This window comes from Mandrillus leucophaeus, unplaced genomic scaffold, assembly GCF_000951045.1.
Source record: "Mandrillus leucophaeus isolate KB7577 unplaced genomic scaffold, Mleu.le_1.0 Scaffold109, whole genome shotgun sequence".
Classification (NCBI taxonomy): domain Eukaryota; kingdom Metazoa; phylum Chordata; class Mammalia; order Primates; family Cercopithecidae; genus Mandrillus; species Mandrillus leucophaeus.
Genome location: NW_012099098.1, coordinates 2,091,680 through 2,116,495, shown reverse-complemented (window position 1 = coordinate 2,116,495; position 24,816 = coordinate 2,091,680). Strand labels below are relative to the sequence as shown.

The following is a 24,816-nucleotide window of genomic DNA, read 5'->3' as shown; positions in this document are numbered from 1 at the left end:
TTCACCATGTTGGCCAGGCTGGTCTCAAACTCCTGACCTCAGGTGATCCGCCCACCTCAGCCTCCCAAAATGCTGGGATTACAGGCATGAGCCACCACGACTGGCCAGGTAGGCATGATTAATTAAATCATTGGCCATGGATGACTGACTCAATCTTCAAACCCTCTCTCATCCTGGAGGTTGGGATATGGGGCTGAAAGTTCCAAATTTCTAATCAAGGCTTAGTCTTTCTGGCAGCCACCCCCAATCCTGCAGCTATCTAGGAACCCCCTGAGATTCCACCCTTAGAACAAAAGATACTTCTGTCACCCTTATCACTCAGGAGCTCTGTGCTAGGAACCAGCAACAAAGACCAAATACGTATTCCCGTTATACCACACCCCTAAAGCAGTTAATTCCATTTTTCAGTATCTCTAATTGCTAGAAAGGTCTTTTTATTGAACATAATTCACTTGTCTACTGTATTTTCTTTTTCTTTTTCTTTTTTTTTTTTTGAGACAGGGTCTCCCTCTGTCACCCAGGCTGGAGTGCAGTAGTGCAATGATGGCTCAATGAAGCCTTGACCTCCATGGCTCAGGTGATCCTCCAACCTCAGCTTCCTGCGCAACTGGGCCTATAGGCACAGGCCACCACGTCTGGCTAATTTTTGTATTTTTTGTTTTTGTTTTTTTGTTTTGTTTTGAGACAGAGTCTCGGTCTGTCACCCAGGCTGGAGTGCAGTGGTGCGATCTCTGCTCACTGCAAGCTCTGCCTCCCGGGTTCACGCCATTCTCCTGCGTCAGCCTCCCGAGTAGCTGGGACTACAGGTGCCTGCCACCATGCCCAGCTAATTTTTTTGTATTTTTAGTAGAGATGGGGTTTCACCGTGTTAGCCAGGATGCTCTTGATCTCCTGACCTTGTGATCCGCCCTCCTGGGCCTTCCAAAGTGCTGGGATTACAGGCGTGAGCCACCGTGCCTGGCCAGTTTTTGTATTTTTTGTAGAGATGGGATTTCGCCATGTTGCCCAGGCTGGTCTTAAACTCCTGGGCTCAAGTGATTCACCCGCCTCAGCCTTCGAAAGTTTTGGGATTTCAGGTGTGAACCACTTGAGCCTAGGCTATATTTTCTTTTTTTTTTTTTTTTCTTCTTTAACACAAGGACAATTTTAATCCTACATTTTCCTGTAGTATAACAACATCCATTGCTGGCTATCTGTGAATTAAAACTGCATTTGCTAAGAACTGTGAACATTAAGAAACTTTACATGAAGTCACATGTATTGATATAGGCACATAGACATCTTCTAGCACCAACAGAATACATACATAACACATACCGAATTATCTTGATGGATAAATTTGCTTCACCAGGTAATTCTGTTTAGTAAAATTCAGTTAATGCAGAATCCCATTTTTAAAATTTACATCTTTATTACACATTTTTTATTTTAAAAAAGTCATTCAAGATTGTAATTTGCATGGCAATAAACAATGGCTTCATGGATTCTATGCTTCTTAAAGCTGCCTATAGCAATTTAAAACGTAAGTCTTCTTTTCAATTTGCAGCACCTGACTTAGAGTTTAAATTCATCTAATGTACTCATTAAAACTGTTCAGTTTCTCTTGTGAGAAAGACATGTTTCAATTGCTATTTCCCAAACTATCTGCTGAGCGTGGGTGTATATTGCTTTTATTTGGTTAGTAGAATTACTCACACAATTTATAGCCAGAATAAGAACCTCTAGCCTCTCTGAATGACCTTCCACTCAAAATAGTGATGGTAATAAATGTCTAAAATGTATCTGGGGTCTGCCCCAACTTGGTATCACCAAACATGTTTCCAAGTTTTAATTTTTTTATTTTTATTTTTTTTTGAGACAGAGTCTTGCTCTTGTTGCCCAGGCTGGAGTGCAATGGCGCAATCTCAGCTCACTGCAACCTCTGCCTTCTGGGTTAAAGTGAGTCTCCTGTCTCAGCCTCCCAAATAGCTGGGATTACAGGCACTTGCCACCATGCCTAGCTAATTTTTGTATTTTTAGTAGAGACGGGGTTCCACCATGTTGGCCAAGCTGGTATCAAACTCCTGCCATCAGGTGATCCACCCACCTTGGCCTCCCAAAGTGCCAGGATTACAGGCATGAGCCACCATGCCCAGCCTGCTTCCAAGTTTTCTTAGAAAATATGGTTTTTAACTATACACATGATACTCTACCACATGATGCACCATCACTTCTTTATTTCCCAGTTGTTCATTTCTATCATTTTGTACTTGTAATTTTTTATACTATAAATAATATTGTAATGAACACCTTCATCCATAAGTTTTATGTGAGACTGGTTATTTCTTTAGAATAATATCAAAGAAGTGGCTTACTGGTTCAAACAGTACATTTGGTTTTAAGGCTTTTAATATAATTTACCAAAGAATCTCCAGAGTAGCTCAAAAAAGTCCTACCGACAGTATGTTATTGTGCCCACAGAGTCAACTTGCTAACAATGAAGCAAATTCAGCCACAAATGTATTAGAGTCTCACCCATCTCAAGACTATCACATCAAAGAAGCAAGAAGATATATTACTGGTGAGGAAGCCAAATTCAAATTCTTTAAAAAAAGAATCACTCAACTTTATATCTGTAAAATAGTCAACAGAAATGCTTCCCATAAAAAGTCTACAGAGCTTTTCCAAAAATAAAGGTAAAAAGAGAGAAGGAGAAAAGTCAGGCCAGGCCTGTAATCCCAGCACTTTGGGAGGCTGAGGCAGGCGGATCACAGGGTCAGGAGATTGAGACCATCCTGGCTAATACGATGAAACCCTGTCTCTACTAAGAATGCAAAAAAGTTAGCTGGGCGTGGTGGCAGGTGCCTGCAGTCCCAGCTACTCGGGAGACTGATGCAGGAGAATGGCGTGAACCCAGGAGGCAGAGTTTGCAGTGAGCTGAGATCGCGCCACTGCACTCTAGCCTGGATGACAGTGCGAGACTCCTTCTCAAAAAATAAAAGAAAAAAAAAAGAAAGAGAAAAGTCAGTCCCAAATGACCAAAATTTTTTATTTGACTAAATTCTATTCCATGCGTAAGTGTGACAGTCTCCCCTGTTTATCTGACTTTGGCAATAAAAAAATAAGCAGCCTTGTACAGAACAGTGAAAATGCCAAGGACAAGGGTAGTCTGCAGTTTTACTGTAGAACATGTATCTTTTGTTTTTTTTTTTTTGAGACAGAGTTTCACTTTTGTCACCCAGGATGGAGTGCAATGGTGCAGTCTCGGCTCACTGCAACCTCCTCCTCCCAGGTTCAAGCGATTCTCCTGCCTCAGCCTCCTGAGTAGCTGGGATTACAGGTGCCAACCACCACACCCGGCTAATTTTTTTGTTTTTGTTTTTGTATTTTTTGAGATGGAGTCTCGCTGTGTCCCCCAGGCTGGAGTGCAGTAGCGCGATCTCTGCTCACTGCAAGCTCTGCCTCCCGGGTTCACGCCATTCTCCTGCCTCAGCCTCCCAAGTAACTGGGACTACAGGCACCAGCCACCACACCTGGCTAATTTTTTGTATTTTTAATAGAGACCGGTTTTCACTGTAGCCAGGATGGTCTCGATCTCCTGACCTCGTGATCTGCCCGTCTCGGCCTCCCAAAGTGCTGGGATTGTAGGCGTGAGCCACCACGCTCTGCCAATTTTTTTGTATTTGTGGTAGAGATGGGGTTTCACCATATTGGCTGGGCTGGTATTGAACTCCTGACCTCAGGTGATCCACCCACCTTGGCTTCCCAAAGTGCTGGGATTACAGGCATGAGCCATCATGCGCGGCCATATATACATTTTTTTAAAGGCCTGTCTCCTTTGGCCATATCAAGATTAAGCTCAGGTCATTAAAAACAGACAAATTTTTGAAACCATTTCTTCTGCAGTATCTTTGATGCTGTCATCATCTACCTCTGGCCAGTTTTCCTGAATAGCATCAATTACATCATCTGTAAAGTCTCCCTGAATGATAATTTCTTCCTTTTCTGTTACTGAGGCACCACAGAATTTTTGAGCAAAAATTCTCTGTGCTTTTTTAAGATCAATTTCAAAAGTTAGAGGCCACACATTCATGTTACATGTTTCTTCTCTGCTTTGGGAATTTTGGCTGTGTGATCTTTTCTGGTATGGCCTTCTTTTCTTTGTTTTATTTGACACCTTTCATCTCTCTTTTGTATTTTCTTCTCCTCTTCTGCCCCTACTGTTCCTTGACCCTCATTAATTCCAACTTCTTGTTTGGGTGCATTTTCTTTTTTGTTTTGTTTTTTGAGACATAGTCTCACTCTTGCCCAGACTGGAGTGCGGTGGTGGGATCTCGGCTCACTGCAACCTCCACCTCCCAGGTTCAAGCAATTCTCCTGCCTCAGCCTCCTTAGTATCTGGGACTACAGGCATGTGCCACCATGGTTGGCTAATTTTTGTATCATTAGTAGAGACGGGGTTTCACCATGTTGACCAGGCTGGTCTTGAACTCCTGATCTCAAGTGATCTGTCCCCCTCGGCCTCCCAAAGTGCTGGGATTACAGGCGGGAGCCATCAAGCCCAGCCCTTTTTGGGTGAATTTTCTACAGTAAGTTTTGCAAATTCATTTGGAAAATTCTTCTCTAACCATTGTCTACATTTAGCATCATTAGGCATATACTTACAGTGGCCTATTGGTAATGAACAGACTCCACAATAAAGGACTCACAGCGGATAATCAGCCTTAACTCGGCACTGTTCCTTAGGTCTCTTTGCACTTGGCCCCATTGGATTCAGAAATGTCTGCAGCCATTTCACAAACCCAGGTGGTTCCCTCCACTATTGCCAGTTGAAGCGGCACATGGAACTATCATCTGTATTTTCCACTCAGAGTTTCTATTTATGTTCTCCATAGACCCAGAGTGGAAGTCTGAGCCCTCTTCAATATGACATCTGTTGTTTTCCTCCTAAGACACAGGATCACTTCCATCATTGTCATCCTTGTTGCTGTTCTTTGGACACATGTGAGGTTGTTAATTAACCTTTTGGACTGAAGTGCTCAGAACTGAACACAGGGCTCTGGGCATGCTCCACACAGTGACAGAGTGGAGCAGGCTCATCGCCTTCCTTGCTGTAGACACTCTACCTCTTTTTATGGACCCTGATGACTCATGAACCTACAATATGCTACTTGGCCCACCCCCCATCTTTTTCTCACGTGCTGGTGTTTAGCTGTGGAGCAGCACTATGATATAATGAAGACTGTTTTGGAGTCAAACAAACCTGGGTTCAAACCTCAGCTCTACCACTCTCTAGTTTACAATTCAGTGTCTCTGTGCCTCAATTTCCTAAGGGTAAAAAGGGAGGGGAATCCTTCCTTATACCACCTGACCTTGTCCTTGAGTAATTTGTATTTTGTATCTAAGTGTAGGATTTTGCATTGTCTACATTGAATTTAATCTCATTAGTGTGTCTCATAATTCCTAATTGTCAAGATTTTTTGGTGACATCTTGATTCTGTCACCTGTCCTGTTAGCTAACCCACTGAGCAGCTTTATTTTACCTTCAGATGTGCTTGTCTTGCCATCTGTGTGCTTATTCAGATTATTAATTAAAATGAGTGTGACCCTTGGGTGATCACTGGGGACCTCCCTTACAGCTCACTTGTATGTATCAATTAGTAGATGGTGCAGCAGAGGGGACAATCTTTCAGCTTTTTACAAATCTATCTTCCTGAGCATGGGGAGGACTCTCTTATACACTGTTGGAGGATATGTAAATTAGTACAATCTTTTGGGAAGGCAATTAGCAATAATTAAAAATGTATATACCACTTGGGAAGACCTTCTATTGCTAGGATGTATATTGTAGCATTATTTAAAATAGGAAAAAAACTGGAAACAACATCAGTTTCTTTCAGTAGAGGAATTATTATGTAAACTATGGTCCATTTACACAATGAAATGGTTAGTAGCTATTAGAATGAAGTAGACACATAGGTACTACGACAAAAAAAAAAGTGTTTAAGATACAGTGTTAGACATAAAGGCAAGTTCCAGAATGACTTGTTTAATATCATGTCATTTTTCTTAAAAACAAAAAATGGTAAATACGCTTGTCAAGATGCAAGAAAATTTCTAAAAAGACACTTAAGAATATAATAGTAATCGTTTCTGGAGAGTGGAAATGGGAGCTCAGGATGGAAACTGGAGGACCTTAACTTTCCACTCGATGCCCTCATATACTGTTTACATATTTTACAAGTCTGTATTCATTCAACTGAAGTGTTGAATTTTTTAAAAGAAGAATCTATGTAGTTGTTAAAAAGAACAAAATAGATCTATATGTACTGACACAGAAATATTCTGAAGATATTTTCTTTAGCAGAGAAAAATTTTTCAGTGTAATAGCTACACTACTGTCCCATTTATGAAAACAAATTATGCATATGTGTATATAGGCTTATGTATGTGTATATATTTTTGTATGTATATATGTATGTGAATGTGTGATATGTGTGTATGTATGTATAAAGTAAACACATCTTTGTAAATGCATAAAAAGATTCTGGATTATTCAGACCAATCTGGTAGCACGGTTGTTAGAGGGAAAAGAAGCAGGTTGGGTCATGGAGGATGGGGGAAAGAAAAAGATTTTAATTTTTGTGTGGTTTCACATTTTTATAATCAGCTTATATTCATGCTTACATTTGTAATTTTTAAAAAAGTTTTAGTTTGTTTTTTAAAAGAATCCATCTTCCCTACTGCTATGTTATCTCAGCAGTTTAACCTAGGAACTGAAGTAAAATCAGCGTAACTTCTTTCATTCATGTATTGAACTCACTCTGAAATAGACTCTATGAAAAATCAAAGGAATTATTTTAAAACTGTGGATATCATTTGTATTCTGAGTGTCTGTATTTTGTGGATTCCCTGCTTAAAGTCAAGTATTTGAGAACATTCAAATAAAATCAGGGTGTCATATATGGATTTTGATTACATTCTCCTCAAAATATCCTGACCAGATTCAGTCTTCCTCCGTCACATCCCACAAGTATAAGCAGGAGGTGGGGGAAGATAATGAAGGCAATGAGAAGCTTTGGTGGGCTTTGGATCTGATTTGCAGAAATGATTCAGGACTTTTGGGTCTCTGTGGGCATATACAGGCATGAATTCAGCATGGAGCAACGTGAGTTCATTTCCCTCCATTGTAGCCTTTCACAAATGTTTACCTAAAGGTCATAAAATAAGCATGAGTGTTTGCAGTGTTAAACTTCAGTTATCTGGAAAATGTACTCATCAGCTTATTTTCTCCTAACTTTCTAGTTGATGTCAAATAAATAATGTGTTCCTGTTTCATTGTCAACTTAAACTGCTTGGAGAAACAGAGCTTCTGTATCTCCAAGATCTTTTGTAAAATAGATGACACTTAAATTAGGATTTATTGTAGATTAAAACCGCAATTAGGTACTACTTCACCCACTCCAGAAATGCAAGGACTAAAAAGCTAGAAGTTTGGTCAGAGAATGTAGAACAACTAGAGCTCTCATATATCTTGCTAATGGGAGTTTCAATTAGCGTGTGTATATCCTCTTTGGGAAATTTTTTTGGCAGTATCTACTGAAACTGAACACACGCATCGTCTGTGTCCCTGGATGTATACCCAACAGAAATGACTGCTTGTATCCACCAAAAGACAGACACAGTAATGGTCATAGTGGCTTTATTCTTTTTTTTTTTTTTTCTTTTTTTTTTTTGAGACAGAGTCTTGCTCTGTCACCCAGGCTGGGGTACAGTGGTGTGATCTTGGCTCACTGCAACCTCTGTCTCCCGGGTTCCAGTGATTCTCGTGCTTCAGCCTCCCAAGTAGCTGGGACTACAGGCATGCGCCACCATACCCGGCTAATTTTTTGTATTTTTTGTATAGACAGGGTTTAGCTCTGTTGGCCAGACTGGTCTCAAACTCCTGACCTCAGGAGATCCACCCACCTCGGCCTCCCAAAATGCTGGGATTACAGTTGTGAGCCACTGAGCCCGTCCAGTGGCTTTATTATTAATAGCCAAAAACCGGAAACAATTCCAATGTCCATCAGTGGAAGAATTAATGCATAAATTGTAGTATTCATCCGGTGGACTACTACATGGCTGTGAGAAAGAGCGAACCACTGCCACACCAGTGACACGGGCGAATGTCGCAGACCAAATGACAAAGGATAAAAAGCCTGACTCGAATACACATCATATGATTTCATTTCCGTAACCCTCAAGAGCAGGTAATCCACCATGATAGAAGTTAGGACAGTGGTTCTCTTTTGGCATGTGCTTGAGTAATGACTGGGGAAATGAACAAGGGAGCCTTCTGGAATACTGAAAATATTTTCTGTATTGATCTAGGTAATGGTTATGAGGGTGTATAAATGTAAAAAAAAATCTTCGGCTGTACACTTCTTTGTGCACTTTACTGTCTGCTAGTTCTACACATCATCAGAACCTGGAGCTTGTGTTCAGAGTTCTTCTTCAGGGTCCCGGGAAAAGCAGGATTTTTTTGTTGTTTTTTTGTTGCCTAGTCTCCGTTGCTTTTGTCAGTTCCTGCATGTATTTTTGTCTTTACAACACATCAAATGTGGTTTTAGCAAGGGATGGGAAGTGTCTTGCTCTGCGAGACTCACAACATTTTTGGAGTTGGGTTATTTCCCCTGTGTTTTGGTTAAGTATTCAGTGAAGAGAAAAGCGAAATAGGTAACTTTTATTTTAATATATTTTAATTTTTAATTTAATTTTTTTTTTTTTTTTTTTTTTTAGAAACGGGATCTTGTTCTGTTGCCCAGGCTGGAGTGCAGTATCACTATCATAGTTCACTGCAGCCTCAGCCTTCTGGGTTCAAGTGATCCTCCCACCTCAGCCTTCTAAGTAGCTGGGACTACAGGCACACACCACCATACCTGGCTACTTTTTATTTTTTTATTTTTTATTTTTTTGTAAAGACAGGATCTAACTGTGTTACCCAGGCTAGTCTTGAGCTCCTGGCCTCAAGTGATCCTCCGAACTCGGCCTCTCAAAATGCTGGGATTATAGGCGTGAGCCACTATGCCCAGCCCAGTGAATTTTCATCATTAAAGAAAACTCCTCACATTGACAGTTGGTACTCAGCATGCCACTGCCTCTGGAGTCCCATCTCTCCCTCTGAGATGCTGAGCAGTGCCTTGCGCCTCCCTGTGGTGTTCCATTCTGCACTCGGCAGTGTTCTGATCTCTGGGAGGCAGACAGATGCAAGTGCTTTGGAAGCCTAGAGTTTGTAGGTCATTTTCCATGCCTTTGAATCCCTTTGGAAATCTGGTAAAACCTGTAGACCCCTTTTCAGAAGACATGAAATTAAATACATAGAATTACGAAGGAAAACAGTTTATTGAAATAATTATCGACAGGATTTTTGAAACCTAATTTATGATACAGTAATAAATATGATTTTAAAATACATTAAGTAGGCTGGATGTGGTGGCTCATGCCTGTAATCCCAACACTTTGGGAGGCTGAGGTGTACGGATGACTTGAGGTCAGGAATTCGAGACCAAAACCCCGTCTCTACTCAAAATACAAAAATTAGTCAGGTGTGGCCGGGCGCAGTGACTCACACCTGTAATCCCAGCACTTTGGGAGGCCAAGGTGGGTGGATCACGAGGTTAGGAGATCGAGATCATCCTGGCTAACACGGTGAAACCCCATCTCTACTAAAAATACAAAAAATTAGCCGGGCGTGGTGGTGGGCACCTGTAGTCCCAGCTACTTGGGAGGCTGAGGCAGGAGAATGACGTGAACGCAGGAGGCAGAGCTTGCAGTGAGCCGAGATCAGCCTGGGTCACAGAGCAAGACTCTGTCTCAAAAAAAAAAAAAATTAGCTGGTGTGGTGACACACATCTGTAATCCTGTCTACTCGGGAGGCTGAGGTAGTAGAATTGCTTGAACCTCGGAAGCAGAGGTTTCAGTGAGCCGAGATCACACCACTGCACTCCAGCCTAGGCAACAAAGCAAGACTCCGTCTCAGTAAAAAATAAATACATTAATTAAAATACATTAAATAATAAATCTAGCAGCAGGCCTCATAAATACTGTAATTTTGAAGAGTGAAGAGTGTAAACAGTATTTTGAAATATCTGCAATCACTATAATGAATTTTGAAAATGTCTTTGATTTTTTTTTTGTCAGCATGGTTACCAGGACTGTCCATTCTATAGTTTTTTTGCATGTATTCATAACTGAATGAAACACTAAATTTTAGTTCGAAGTTAGGGAAAATAAAGTTATATTTGTTTTGCCCCATCCAAGTTTATACCCCCCTTTCTGTGCTGGATTCTTTTAGAACTGGCGTAGAGCATTGTTTCTCAAAGTTCAGTTTTCATCAGAACCACTTGTAAAACAGATACTGGTGCCCCATTCATAGAGATCTTAAGGAAGAAGTTTACAATGGGCCCAAGAGTGCACATTTTAACAAATTTGAGAAGCACAGAACTAAGATCTGTTGCTGCTACCTAAAAGAAACTTCTCTGTGCCATCCACGCATCTCTTGGAGGCCCCAGAGGTTTAAATGTCCTGATGACAGCTTAAGAGTTTACTCTCTAGGCGAGAGAGAAAGACGTTCATGACAGTGTTGCTTTTAGTAGAACAAAGAAAAATAACTGATAGGCAACTGATCAAGCACAATAATGTGCAATTATGTGGTAAATACATGGAGTTGTTATGATATAAATACGTATTTATTAATAATCATAGTGGGAAAATGTGATACCAAATAGGATGCATAGTATGATCTTTATATATGCAAATGAAAATTGTGAAACAATACATGAAAATGTTAATTTGAAAATACAGGTGATTTTTGTTTAATCTTTATTTTCTAATAAGGCTAACAAGTTTTTAATGTATCAAGGAAATAAAAGTTTTTTTAAAATCCAAAAAATAAAAAAAATTTTTAAAAAAAGAGTTTACTCTCTAGGCTCTGCTCTAGCTTTCTAGGATCTGAGGCCGTGGGACCATGATACCAACCACTGTGGAGTCTGGCTGAGGCCAGCTTCCTTGGCTGGACTCCCCCTGTGTCTGGTCAGCTGATGCCTGAGGCGGGCTGGTGGGTCATGCCATCGCTGCATGCCCTGCAGTGGCATAGTGGAAAGGCCTGAAGACTGCCAGTAGTTCATGGTTATAAAGTAAATAACTGTTGATACTGAATCATGCAAAAATCCTACAAGGAACAAAGTCCAATGATATGCTTTCACCAAAAGGTCAAAACTAAGAGGTGATATCTTGAATAGGTGATCAAAATTAACATCAACACTGAGGAACAGATGGGTATTTTGAAATATCATAAGCTGAGGACAAACCTCACTTACATGGTATTCCAGCCAAGTCTGCCTACCCTGAATCTAACTGGGGAAACATCAGACAAACCCAGAATGAGGAGGGGAGATGCTGCATTCTTCAAAAATGTCGATGTCAGACACGAAGAAGGGAACTATAGACACTGGGGCCTACGGGGGTGGAAGGTAAGGACTGAAAAATTACGTATTGGGTGTTATGCTGATTACCTGGGTGACAAAATTATCTGTTGACTAAACCACTGCAACACACAATTTGCCCATGTACCAAGCCTGCACATGCACCCCCTTCAGCCTAAAATACAAATTGGAAAGAAAAAAAACTAGTGACAGCCAAAAAAAATGTCAATGTCATAAAGACAAAGAGTCTGTGGAAATGTTGCAGATGAAGGGAGTCTAAAGAAACAATGAAATGATCCTGTACTGAAGAGAGAAAATGCTTAAAATGACATTGTTGACTCAATTGACAACATTGGAATACAGATGGTATCAATGTTAAACTTAGAAAAGTTGATAAAGCTCTACTGTGATTATGTAAGAACATAGCCCTACTCTTGCGAAATACACATTGAAGTATTTAGGGATGAAGGCTATTCTTTTACATCTGAATCTTAAATGGTTCAGAAAAAATATTGTATATGTGTGTATGTTTGTATGTGTGGGGTGGTGTGAACAAATGAGCCAGTAGGGTAAAACATTAACTGTAGACAAATCTGGTAAGTAAAAGGCAAACATGCTTTTTTACACTGCTTTTATTCTTTCAGCTTTTATATAAATTTAAAATTATTTCCAAATAAAAATGTATATGTATGTAGCAATAGCTAGTTTTTTTAAATTCCAGAAAATCTGATAAAAGCAAAATAATACTAAAATTTTCACCTACGTTTTTACTCCTTAATAGGCTTAAAAGGCAGGACATAAAAAAGGACACAGAAGAAGATGTAATGGTTAAGATAAAAAAAAGAAAAAAGAAGAAACCTCTGGAATTGGAACTGGTTTCGGTTCCAGCTCCACTACTTATTATTTCTGTAACGTTGGGCAACATGTTTAAACTCTCTCAGTCTCAATTTCCTCATCTGAAAGTAGGGGGATAAAATAGAATCTATCTCATAAGGTTGATGGGTGGTTCTGGAGATAATGCATATAAAATACTTAGCCTAATACTTGGCATTTAGCACTCTCTCAATGCATGTCAGTATTTCCAGAGCAATGACAAGGACAGAAAGCTTCCCATTTCATTTTGTAAGGTAACATAACCCTGAAAGCATGACAGAAACACAAACAGAAAGGAAGCCTATAGATCTATCACACAAACAAATATGATACATAAATCATTTGTTAATGTCAAGCAGTCTATTAAAAGAATAATATACCATGACCTAGTAGGGTGCATTCCAGAAATTAAGAACTTTTCAATGCCAGAAGAGCTATTACTATATTCGTGATTCATTCGTTACATTATATACTATGATTCCCTCCATTTAACCTGTTCTCTCAATAGTTGCCCCCGAAAAAAGCTTTTGGTAAATTTAATTTTCGTTCCTGAGAAAAGCCTCTTTGTAAACTTCTAATTGAAGGAAACATCTTCAGCATGATAAAGAAACTGACCACAGACATCTGGTAAATTGCTAGAGGCATGTCAAAGTCAGAGAGCATGTTTCAGTAGTCTGTCTTACATATGTGGCACAATGGAGATGTCAACAAAGCTGCAATAGAGTGACATCAGTCATGCAGGAAAACTGACATCCAACACAGTCTCAGCCGATACCATGCAAGTTTCAGACATTTATTGTAAACAGTAATTTAATGCCTTATAAGGATTGAGAATGATAGAGTGTTCAATAAGTAGAACTGAGTTAATTGACAAATGATTTGGGGAAAATTGGTCCTTACCTCAGAGCATACATCAAAATAAATGATAAGGAATGAACTATAAAAATGAAACATCTAAAAGAATATAGAGGTAAACAGTTTCATTAATGCTGGGATGGAGGACTTTTTGATACTAATTAGGCAAAAGCCATAAAGGGAAAAAAATGAAAAATTTGCTTATGCAAACATTTTAAAACATCTATGTGGCCAAAAATAGCATAGAACAAGTTTAAAAGCAAAAATTTGATCAGAAGAAATTATTTGCAATCTGTTTCAAAGATTTCACAAAAGAATACAGTAATCAGAAAACTGGCAAAGGACATAAACAGGTAACCCACAAAATAATTATAAATGACCAATAAAAATATGAAGAAAAGCTACAATCTAAATGGCATACAGGCCAGGTGTGGTAGCTCACGCCTGTAATCCCAGCACTTTGAGAAGTCAAGGATCACTTGAGGCCAGGAGTTAGAGACCAGCCTGGCCAACATGGTGAAACTCCATCTCTACTAAAAATAGAAAAATTAGCCAGGCAAGGTGGCATTCGCCTGTGATCCCTGCTACTCAGGAGGCTGAGACAGGCAAATCACTTGAACCCAGGAGGCGGAGGTTGCAGTGAGCCAAAATGGCACCACTGCACTCCAGCCTGGGCAACAGAGTGAGACTCCGTCTCAAAAAAAATAAATAAATAAGTATACAAAGAAACACAAATAAAAACAACGTTGAGATTACATTTTGCCATTAAATTGTAAAGAGGCAATGTTGACAGTATAGGGAAGATGGCACCCTCAGCCATTGCTGGTGGAACTATAATTTTGTGTCAGTCCTTCTAGATGTCAGATTGGCATTGTGTTGCAGACCCCCGACAATGTACATACCCTTTGACAAAGCAATTTAACTTCTAAGAATTATCCTAAAGAAATAATTGAACAAGTAAGTATGCAAACGTGGAATTAGAAGATGATAAATGTTATTTACAATAACAAAAAAATTGGAAGCAGCCTAATTGTCCAGTATTATTAGTTATGTCTATATAAATAAAAGGGTATAGAGCCAATAACATAGGATTATATTTATTGACATGTAAAAAAGTTATTGTCAAAGCAAGCCACAAAATATATTTAATATATTCAATATAATTTCATCTTATTAAGAAAAATACATATGTATATGCGTGGGGAAAAAAAAAAACAAAAAAAATACCAAAACATGGATGGATTCTAGATGAATTGTGCCTATTACAGGGGTAACAAAAAGAAGGGGGTTCCTCTAGGGGGCACCAACTCCCAAATATTGTGGAACTTTCAGCCCAGAAAGGAGAGGTACTTGGTACCCGTTTTAGGAACAGCTGAACTCACTGGTTCACTGGTTATTTTTCCTACACCCCAAAGGCCTCCTGGATGCTTCCACGATGTGAATTTAGACAGGGTGTCTTTTCGAATCAGAACATGCAGCCACAGCCCTTGGGTATATGCTTTTAACAATGATTTTTCTGGTTCTTTGGCCTCTGGTTCATTGCCAGCTTCATGTTTTCTTTCTGAATAAGCCTCTTAATGTCACAACTTTGTTCCATTACAGAATGCAACTGCTCTGCCTGGTACTTGGCGAAGAACAGACGTGCACTTAGAGAACCCGGAATACCACACCAGATGGTATTTCAAATATTTTTTGGGACAAGGTAATTATGCTATTGTGGTGGTAGGGAAGAAAGGGTATTCAAAATGGAAGTTAGTGTTAGTATAATTTCTGGTATCCTATATGAATGAAACTAGCCATTTTAGAAACACTAACATCAGGGCATTTCACTTCAAGGTCAGTAGTAAGCTTTGTAGATTAAAAGATCCAATTCAGAGTCTCAGCCCTATTCAGAGTCTCAGCCCTAAGAGTTTTTGCTCATAGTTTCCTTTTTTTATGGACAGGCATTTTTATTCCTGGAGAGCTAAAGGAGATTAGATCATCTGAAAAAGTGATTTGAGAGATAAGACGAATTTTCCAGGGTGGAAAGACAACTTTAGACTTAACAAGGCAATTGCCCTGTCTGTATTGGGTTTTGAATACTTAGTTCAAGGCAATGAGGGAGATAACTGGTTCCCTGAGCTCCAGGGCCTGTATAGCACTAGAGAGACATTAGACTGTAGACTCTGGCATCATTCATACATTCAACCATGACAAGTATTTATCACCTACTCCATGCCAGGCAATGTGCAGAGCAATGGGGATACAGTGGCAAAGACACTCATGATATGGGTTTGGATCCTGATCCTGCCATTATTAATCAAAGGACCTTACACTGGCTACTCTCCATTTCTCTGAGACGCGATTTTCCTTTCTGTAAAGTGGAGATATTACGAGTGCATATCTAATAGGTCTGAATGGAAGTTTCAGTGAGATGCAGGAATAACACTAAGCCCAGTGCCTGACATATACTAACAGCTCAGTCATTAATAGCTATGTACATTTAAAGCGAAGGGCTCAAGTGAAAATATACAGAAAGGTGGAAAACAGGAGTGTGGCTAATTACAAAAGATTTGGGGAATGGAAGAATAATCACTATTTTGGGATTCAAAATGAGTTAGAGAAATTTTTTCTCAGGCTAATGTATTCATTTGTAGATATGATGCTTGAATGACAAAATGAGAGTGAGCAGACCTAAATGATGCCTTTAAAGAAATCTGACTCTGTATTATTGTAAGAAGTTCCTTTTTTTGGCCAGGCAAAATTTATTGGTGTGTGGGGGATATAGAAGCATTTATTTTTAAAAAAAGGAAATCAGCAGGAAAGCCGTCATCTTCCCAAATGCTTGTAAGTAGTGCTCAGAGCAGTGAGGACTTTAGAGAAAAATGGTGCCATGAGTTTGGATGCCTTCAGGTGCAGTAACAGAAAACCTGACTCAAACTGGCACAAATAGTAAAGGATATAACAAAAAACCCAGAGGCAGGGCAAGCCCTGGGGTTGGGGGATTCAGAGGCCCAGTAATGTCAAGGACCCAGGCCTTTTCCCTTTTTCTGCTTCTGCATCCTTAGTGTGGCAACTTGGCACTTGGGCTGGCCAGGTTCAGGGTCACAGGATGGTTTCAGCAATTCCAGGCATCACTTCTAGACTCCACCAGTCCAGAGGAAGAAGAAGGCAGTATTTAGAAGTGAGGAAGCCTCTCTAAAAGCCCCGTGGCAGATTTCTCCTCCCGTCTCATTGGCCAGAATTTGATCACATGTTCATTCCTGAACCAGTCACAAGCAAGGGGAAGAAGAATGCATGATCCCCCGAGAGAGATCAGGTCCATCCCAAGCTGGCTTTGGGATTACTGTTCCCTGAGCATGTGGGAAGGGCTGGACACCACCTGCAGTGTCCTCTACCATCTGTGACTGGCAGGATCAGTTGCATTCTCACTGCTCTAAACCTTTCTTTTCCAGTCCATCAGAACTACATTGGAAATGATGCAGAGAAGAGCCCTTTCTTCTTGTCTGTGACCCTTTCTGACCAAAATAATCAACGTGTTCCTCAATACCGTGCAATTCTTTGGAGAAAAACAGTAAGTATATGGCTCGTACTTGATGCAAAATTTATGCATCAGTTTCAGGAGATAACCCCTGTGATGGGGAACTGTGTGCCAGTTTCTTCCAGGGCATGCCTCATAGTCTTCTTGTGATTCACCTCTGAGAAGTTGACAGTGCCTTTGCCCAAAGCACCTTATTTTCTGCACCAGGAGACTGTTTCCTGGCCTTTAAAAAAAAAAAAAAAAAAAAAACCATTTATTTTATGCTTGCCAATTACAGCATTCTAGTCTCTTCTGGTTTAAATATTTTCTTTGAGATGACTCTGTCTCTTTTGGGCAAAGAATCAAGCCTTTCCAATTTTTTTGCCACCTCCTGCTCCTCTTGCGGTTGGTATTTGTGCACATGGGAGGGGGCTTATGAGACCTAATGGTCGCAAAAGAGAACCGTGGATCCACATGGGCGCTCTGAGTTCTGTCTGATTTCCATTGTGGAGTGACTAATCCAACCTCTGAACTTGTGACCACGGAAATATAATTGATTCCTCTGGCTCTGTTGGGTCATTGGAAAGCATCTGCCCCTGAAACCCATGGTGCCAACTATTTGCCTCTTGTTGTAAAGTCACTCCTTGTCCTGATCCCAGGTCTCCGCTAGTCTCTGAATCTCTCAGAAGCTCTCCATCCCCTCCTGGGGCACATCGTCTATGAACCATAGGTCAGATGTGAGGAGGCAGGACCGTTGCCATAGGCCTGTGTGTGTCATACTTCTGGTCATTAACACTTGCAGCCACTGAGTTGCTACCCTTCACCAAGTTCAAACCAGGTGCTGCTTGGACTTAAGATTCCTGTGCAAGGCCATGCCCGGGAAGGGGCCTCTGATTCAAATGCTCTCAAGTGCCTCCAGGTCTTCCCTTGACAGATTTACAGCATCCCACAATGCCTTCAAAGCCTGTCCTTGGCATGGGGGCATCAAGGACCCTGGCATCTACCTCTTGGCCGACCTTCCTTCCTTCCATCCTTCTCTCCTTCCTTCCCCCGGTCCTTCCTCCCTCCCACCCCTCCTTCGCCCTCCCTCTCCCTCCCTCCCTTCAAGGCAGGAGAGGGTGGGTTTCCCTCTTCTTCCACCTTCCTGGAGTGGACTTTCTCAGTGTCTATCTTCTTCCTCCAGGAAGTAGCAATCACATCCTCACCGAGATGACTGCCATGTATGAGGGGAGACAGAATGAGACAAATACAGGGGGAACATTTGCTTATTTTAATTTCCAAAGATACTGTCTGTATGATATTATAAGTTGTGATAAGCACTCTGAAGACAGAGAATGACAGAGCGTGCTGCAGGAGCCCTGCTTAGATGAGACAGTTTAGGGAAAGCCTCCTGAGGCGGCACCCAGCAAACAGAAGCCTGAAGGATGGAAGGAAGCCAGTCATTTGACGAGTAGAAGGGGAATCAGGGAGTGTTCCAGGTAGACGTAGCAACAAATGCGAGACAAACAAGGGTTACTCGTACCTGGTATTAGAGAAGTCAAGGAGGTGGAATTTAAACCCCAGGACTGCTGTGAAGGCAGCATAGGGGTAGGGCATGATGAGAAGTGCCAGTGCCTTCACCCGACACCTCTTCCCTTGGCCTTCAGTTATGTGTCAAAGACAGCGAGAGGGTTCCCAGTCGTTGATGGAAGTGCTGAAGGGAGGGAGGAACTGAGAAATCAAAAGTGAGCATTGGCACAAGGGGTCAGTTATTAAGCCCCTCTTGGCCTAAAACTAGTGCTAGAGGCTATGGGAAGTCCACAGAAGTATGTGACTCAGCCCTCGCACTCCCAACTGCCAGCACATATCTTCTAGGTTATAAAGCAGTTATAAAACTAGCTAGGCCCGGCACAGTGGCTCATGCCTGTAATCCCAACATTTTGGGAGGTCAAGGTGGGAGGAGCACTTGAGCGCAGAAGTTCAAGACCACCCTGGGCAACATAGCAAAACCCTGTCTCTACAAAAAATAAAATAAAAACTTAGCCATGCATGGGGGCTTACACCTGTAGTCCCAGGTCCTTGGGAAGGTAAGGCAGGAGGGTGGCTTGAGTCCAGGAGTTCAAGGCTGCAGTGAGCTATGATTGCACCACTGCACTCCAGCCTGGGCAATAGAGCAAGACCCTGTTGCTACAAAATCAGAGAGAGAGAGAGGAAGAGAAAAGAAAAGGAAGGAAGGAAAGAGAGAGAAGAAGGGAAGAAGGGAAAGAAAGAAGGAAAGAAGGAAGGAAGGAAGGAAAGAAAGGAAGAGGGAGAGGGAGGGAGGAAGGAGAAAACAACTAGCTAAACATATAACTCTATGCAGTCTTGCATATCTCTACTGTGTTTCTTCTAAATATACAGAAATGGCTCACACAAATAAAATACGAAAAATGATTTGTATTTATTGTAAAAATTCCATCCAAACAATATAGCAAGTGAAAAGAATTCAACTACTCAGAGATAATCACTGCAACAGGCTTCTAGACATCCGTCCATGTAGACACACACCTGCACACACACACCTGTTACAGGGTAATCTTCGACCTGCACTTCTGCATCCTGACTGTGCTCACTGAGTGTTGCCTGATATGTACATGCACTTGACTCTATCTGAGCATTTGGTATTTCCACTGAACACAGAACCATTTTTCTTGAACGTTGACTCTGGAAGCTACAAAAGGGAGGAGATAGGAAGAGTTTTACCAGTTTGTGGTGAAGAAAAACACAAACCCACAATCCCAGGAGCCTTGGGTTTCACACCCACATAGGCAGCTCACGAAGGTGTCACTGTCACACAGTGCAGCACTAGAGCCCTCTGCTGTGCCACACATTTCCCCTGAGCTGCCCTTGGCTTCTCTTTAAAGCCTTTGGGCTGGGCATGGTGGCTCATGCCTATAACTCCAGCACTTTGGGAAGTCAAAGCAGAAGGATTACATGAGACCAGGAGTTTGAGACCAGCCTGGGCAACATAGTGAGACCCTGCCTACTACAAAATAAAAATAAAAATAAAACTGCCTTTGATGTGTTGGGTAAGAAGAAAAGGTAGACAAGGTAGGATCTGAGCTAGAGGGGCAGATTCAAGACAATCTCCTAGACAGGGGATGCAGTGTAGGCTGGGGCCAGTTAAAAAGCAAAGCCCCAGAAGAACTCGGGTTTCAATGGGAAGGATCTGTAGAATCAGAAAACATGCATTTCTATCTTAATATTCCTCTATAATATTGGAAAGAAATTTAATCTCTGTAACACAAACTACAAAAAGAAAAGCTCAGCCCAGTTTCCATGGCTAATGGAGAACGCATAAGAAGGGCTCTCTCTAGTGCAGCTTCTCATCCTCAGCTCCAAAGACATCCTCCTCCCTGGCCTGGAGAGGGGTGAGAGTAGCAGGCCTCCAAGGGTGTAGGCATAAAAGTTTTGTTTATGCAAAGAGACCGTGGGCTTGGAAAGTTCAAAGAACTTCTCTCCCTTGCTATTGTTCAGAGCTTGGACAGATGAATTGGCAGGTATATCCCAATAGCACAAGAAAAATCACATTTCTTTGCCTGTTCCCTAAAAGAAACGTTCTTACCCTCCTCTAGCCGTTTGTGATGACAATTTTATTACTAGTCAAAATCAGGAAGAAAGTTTTAAATGTACAGTATATGATAATCCCGTTTGCTAGCTGTGTAGTGTGAAACCTTTGTGGATTCTAAATCTATGTCACCTCTTCTTAGACGATTAGGAAGAGAATAGCACTCATCTGTTCCGGGTGGTGTGGATGTGAGACTGAATCAGTTAGGCAATTCTTCTTTCCCTTTTTAGTCAAAATATATTCATTGAGTATTCCTATGAATGAGTCATAGTTGGTACTCATTTAGGAGAAAAGAGACTTTAAATAAGAAAACACAGATAAATATAAAAGCATGCATTATGAAAACCTCTCTGAAAGATTCAGGAGATTTCTAGTTCCAAAAGTTTTTGACTGGGAGACATTATTTTTGGGTCCCATTGAACATGTGGAGACTGTTGTCTTATGGTCTTTGAGGCTTATTTGATGCTTGGCTTACAGACTGAATTCCCAGCCAGGCACAGTGGCTCATGCCTGTAATCCCGGCACTTTGGGAGGCTGAGACAGGCAGATCACCTGAGGTCAGGAGTTTGAGACCAGCCTGGCCAACATGGCAAAACCCCGTCTCTACTAAAAATTAGCTGGGTGTGGTGGCACATGCCTGTAATCCCAGCTACTTGGGAGGCTGAGGCAGGAGAATCACTTGAACCCAGGAGGCGGAGGTTGCAGTGAGTGGAGAGCGCACCACTGCATTCCAGCCTAAGTGACAGAGCCAGACTCTGTCTCCAGAAAAAAAAAAAGAAAAAAAAAAAACAAAAACAAAAAAAAACAGAAAAACAAATTCCCTTCTCATCTGGTTCAGATGGCTCAGGTGCTCTCCATAATACCTAAGACACTGAAGACCTGTATGTTGAAGGCCACGCTGAAATCCATACATGTTGGGGTGGAGACAGCCTGGAAGTCGCTATCAAACCTGAGCAAGATTGTTTTCAGTCATAGAATGTGTTTATTCATATACATGCCCCTTGAGGAGAAAGGAGAAAGACTGGGCATGGGTTTCTTTTGAATGGCCAGAGGGGCTCTTTTGGAGAAGGAAGTTGTAGAACTTGTCACTGATTTGATGTTTGGACTTTTCCAGGGTACCCAGAAAATATGCCTTCCCTACAGTCCCACAAAAACTCTTTCTGTGAAGTCCATCTTAAGGTGAGTCCTAATGGGTAGAAAGCCTATGCGTGGATTTGGAGCCCTTTATACACTGTTTTTTCCTGTAATCATTCTGATGTTAACTTTCCATTGTCTTGAGCCTTGACTGTGTGTGAGACGTTTTGCTAAGCACTTGGCATGACATGCATCACCTCATGTCATCATCTCAGCAACCCTGTAGGGCAGGTGCTGTGACTGTGCCCATTTTATAGATGAGGAAATAGAGGTTCAGAGAGAGAAAGCCAAGATCACAAAGCAAGTGTGTAGTGGAACCAAGGCCTGAGTCCAGGTCCAACTGATTTTGAGCGTTGCTCTTAGACATCTCTCCATACTACATTAGTTGCCAGCTTCTTTTTTCTTGCACGCACTCAGATACTTTAGTTTTATAAAGATAATCAAGTAATATTTTTCCTTCCATTTTTTCCACCTTGAAATAGAAACCCAGATGTCAGCAAAGAATGTACTTATTCTTCGCCAGACAGAACGTTAAATGGATGGAACATCTGGCTGCTGCCTGCTCAGCTGCCTCTTGTGCCCCCACCCTCCCACCTCCCTCTCATCTCTCTCTTATCTTAGGTGGCAGCCTCCCCTAGGGATTGCCACCACTTGGATCCAGCCTGTGGCTTTGTTACCAGCTAAGATGTTACATCATAGTAATGGTAGCTTCTGTTTGTCAGGCACTGTGCTGAATGCTTTATGAATGTTCTCTGAATCAATCTTTAAACTAGCTCCACACAGTAGATCTATTATTATCTCCACTCCACTTATCAGGAATTGGAGCCTCAGAGAGGTGAAGGGATCTGACGAAGAGCTCAGAGCTGGTAAATCAAGAGCTGGAGTCCTGTGACTCCAGAGCTTGGGCTGTTTAACCACTAATGCCCTATTGTGTGAAGGACAAAGCTTACCTCATAGCCCTGGTGATTTCCTCTCTATTCATCTGCAGCTACCTGGTGGTAGATGTGTTTCCAGTGTTCCCAGGTGACACGTAATAGCTACAACTCATCCTTACCAAAATGGCTCTTACAGCGACAAACTTGACTGTATCTGTTGGGGATTGCATCTGGCTGATTAAAAGGCACCAAGGCCAGGCTCAGTGGCGCACACCTGTAATCCCAGCACTTTGGGAGGCCGAGGCAGGGGGATCATGAGGTCAGGAGTTCAAGACCAGCCTGACCAACATAATGAAACCTGTCTCTACTAAAATACAAAAATTAGCCAGGTGGGGTGGTACACACCTGTAGTCTCAGCTACTCGGGAGGCTGAAGTGAGAGAATTGCTTGAACCCAGGAGGTGGAGGTTGCAGTGAGCCGAGACCACTCCATTGCACTCCCACCTGGGTGACAGAGTAAGACTCCATCTCAAAAAGAAAAAAAAAAAAAAAAAAAAGGCACCAAGATTAAGAAGTGAAAAACGTTATATCCCACTTTCAAGCTTAATTTGGTCTCCAGATTGCAGACCTCTTCCTGTCTGCTCTGTGCCTTCTGATTTTTCTTCTGAGCAGTTCTAAAGCCTGAGTTAAGCCTCTCCACCAAGAAGCTAACATTTTTCCTGAGCACAGAAATATCCTGCTGCTTTCAAGAAACTATAAATCTTAATTTGCTTGGAGAGTAATACCTTAAATTGTACCAGTTTAAGATTTCTGTGAATTCTTTTTTCTAAAAAGAAGTTTACTCTAGCTCCTTTCTTCTCTGTTTAAAAACTAGGCCTTTCGTTTTGTTACAATTTCATTTAGTTGTATGAGCAAGGCTTAGCTTTTCAGTACACCCTCGTAGCCAGAGCAAGGTACAGCAAGATTGTAAAGATATGACAAACTACACATTCTATAGTTGCTGCCAGCAGAAGAAAAGATTTTGTCTTCTTTTGTTACAAGAATGAGAACTCGAAAACTTAAAAGGAAATTAAAGTACAAATACTATGGAGTCACATAAGCCTGGATTCAAGTCCTGGCTCTGCTCTTTACCAGATTTTTATCCTGTTATTTAACTTCTGAGTTTCAATTTCCTCATCTTTAAAATGGGGCTAAAATATTACTTGCCTCATAAGAACTAAATGAGACAATTCATGAAAAGCATTTATCACAGTGTCTGGTGTGTTGTAAGTACTCTAGAAGTTTGTTATTATTTTTAATTTTCACTTATAAATATTGGAATATTAGCTGAAAGGAACTCTAGAGATCATCTATTTCAATCTCCTTGTTTTACCTCTATAGGAACTTAGGTTCAAGGGAATTTACGTTGCTTGTCCAAAGTAAAACATTGTAAAAAGTCTTGTTAAGGATGGTCTTTTGCCCTATGTGGCATAGAAATTTCAGTTAAAGCTTAATTACATTCATCACTTTTAGTAAATAAAAATAAGAATCTGGAAGAGTAGCCAAGGTTACCTGAAACAGATGTTCCTGATTTCTCTCTCCTTCTCTTATGAGTGTCACCAGGAGCCAGTTATATAAGTCAAGTACATGTGGTGTTGGTTACCTTCATCTGTTTGTTCATTGATCACTCATTTGTTGATTTGTATCTTCTGAGTGCGTGTCAGGCCCTTTAGGGAAAACAGCTGTGATTTTTCTAGAGGCTACTTTTTAGCTTCTCTGAAGAACCAAGTCTTGCTCTATATTATTTAAGTTTCCAGCATGCTGCAGCTCATCCTGTCCATTCTATTTCAGTGCCATGAATCTGGACAAATTTGAGAAAGGCCCCAGGGAAATTTTTCATCCTGAAATACAAAAGGTAACAGAAAATTTTATACTTCATAATGATACAAAATTGATTACAGTGTTAGAATAGAGCTGACAGGTCATCAGTAATCCTAAGCCTAGGATACAAAGCGAAATCGCCTGTGCAACTTAAAAAATCATCATAGTAGAACCTCACACCTAAGGTTCTGATTTGATGGGTGTAGGGTAGGGCCTGGGTATCTGTGTTTTTCAGAAGTTCCTCAAGTGATTCTGATGCATAGCCACTCCTGAGAACCGCAGAGTTGTCCTCGGTCCACGGACCAATAGGGTGTACATTCAGAAAAATCTTATTGGCTTAAAAGCCACCCTTTTTACTGAGTAATATAGAATTGTGTGGAATGTTAAAGAAATTTTTTTTAAAATTTGAGACAGGGTTTCGCTCTGTGGCCCAGGCTGGAGTGCAATGATGCGATCTCGGCTCACCACAACTTCCACCTCCCGGGTTCAAATGATTCTCCTGCCTCAGCCTCTCAAGTAGCTGGGATTACAAGTGCCCACCTCCATGCCCAACTAATTTAGTAGAGACAGAGTTTTACCATGTTGGCCAGGCTGGTCTCAAACTCCTGACCTCGGGTGATCCACCCACCTCAGGCTCCCAAAGTGCTGGGATTACAGGCCGTGAGCCACCACACCCAGCCCGGAATGTTAG

The 24,816-nt window shown here is 41.2% G+C and overlaps 1 protein-coding gene and 1 pseudogene across 3 annotated transcripts in view; one reads left to right on the top strand and one right to left on the bottom strand.

Moving 5' to 3' along the window:
• GARNL3 (GTPase activating Rap/RanGAP domain-like 3) overlaps window positions 1-24,816 on the top strand; it is a 179,250-nt gene that overhangs the window by 71,847 nt on the left and 82,587 nt on the right. For all 3 annotated transcript variants that reach the window (XM_011988461.1, XM_011988456.1, XM_011988469.1), the window contains 4 exons: window positions 14,775-14,874; window positions 16,607-16,725; window positions 21,372-21,436; window positions 24,096-24,159. In XM_011988461.1, coding sequence (XP_011843851.1) covers window positions 14,775-14,874; window positions 16,607-16,725; window positions 21,372-21,436; window positions 24,096-24,159 — 348 coding nt within the window. The remainder of the gene's footprint in view (window positions 1-14,774; window positions 14,875-16,606; window positions 16,726-21,371; window positions 21,437-24,095; window positions 24,160-24,816) is intronic.
• On the bottom strand, window positions 3,839-4,778 carry LOC105545592 (annotated as a pseudogene).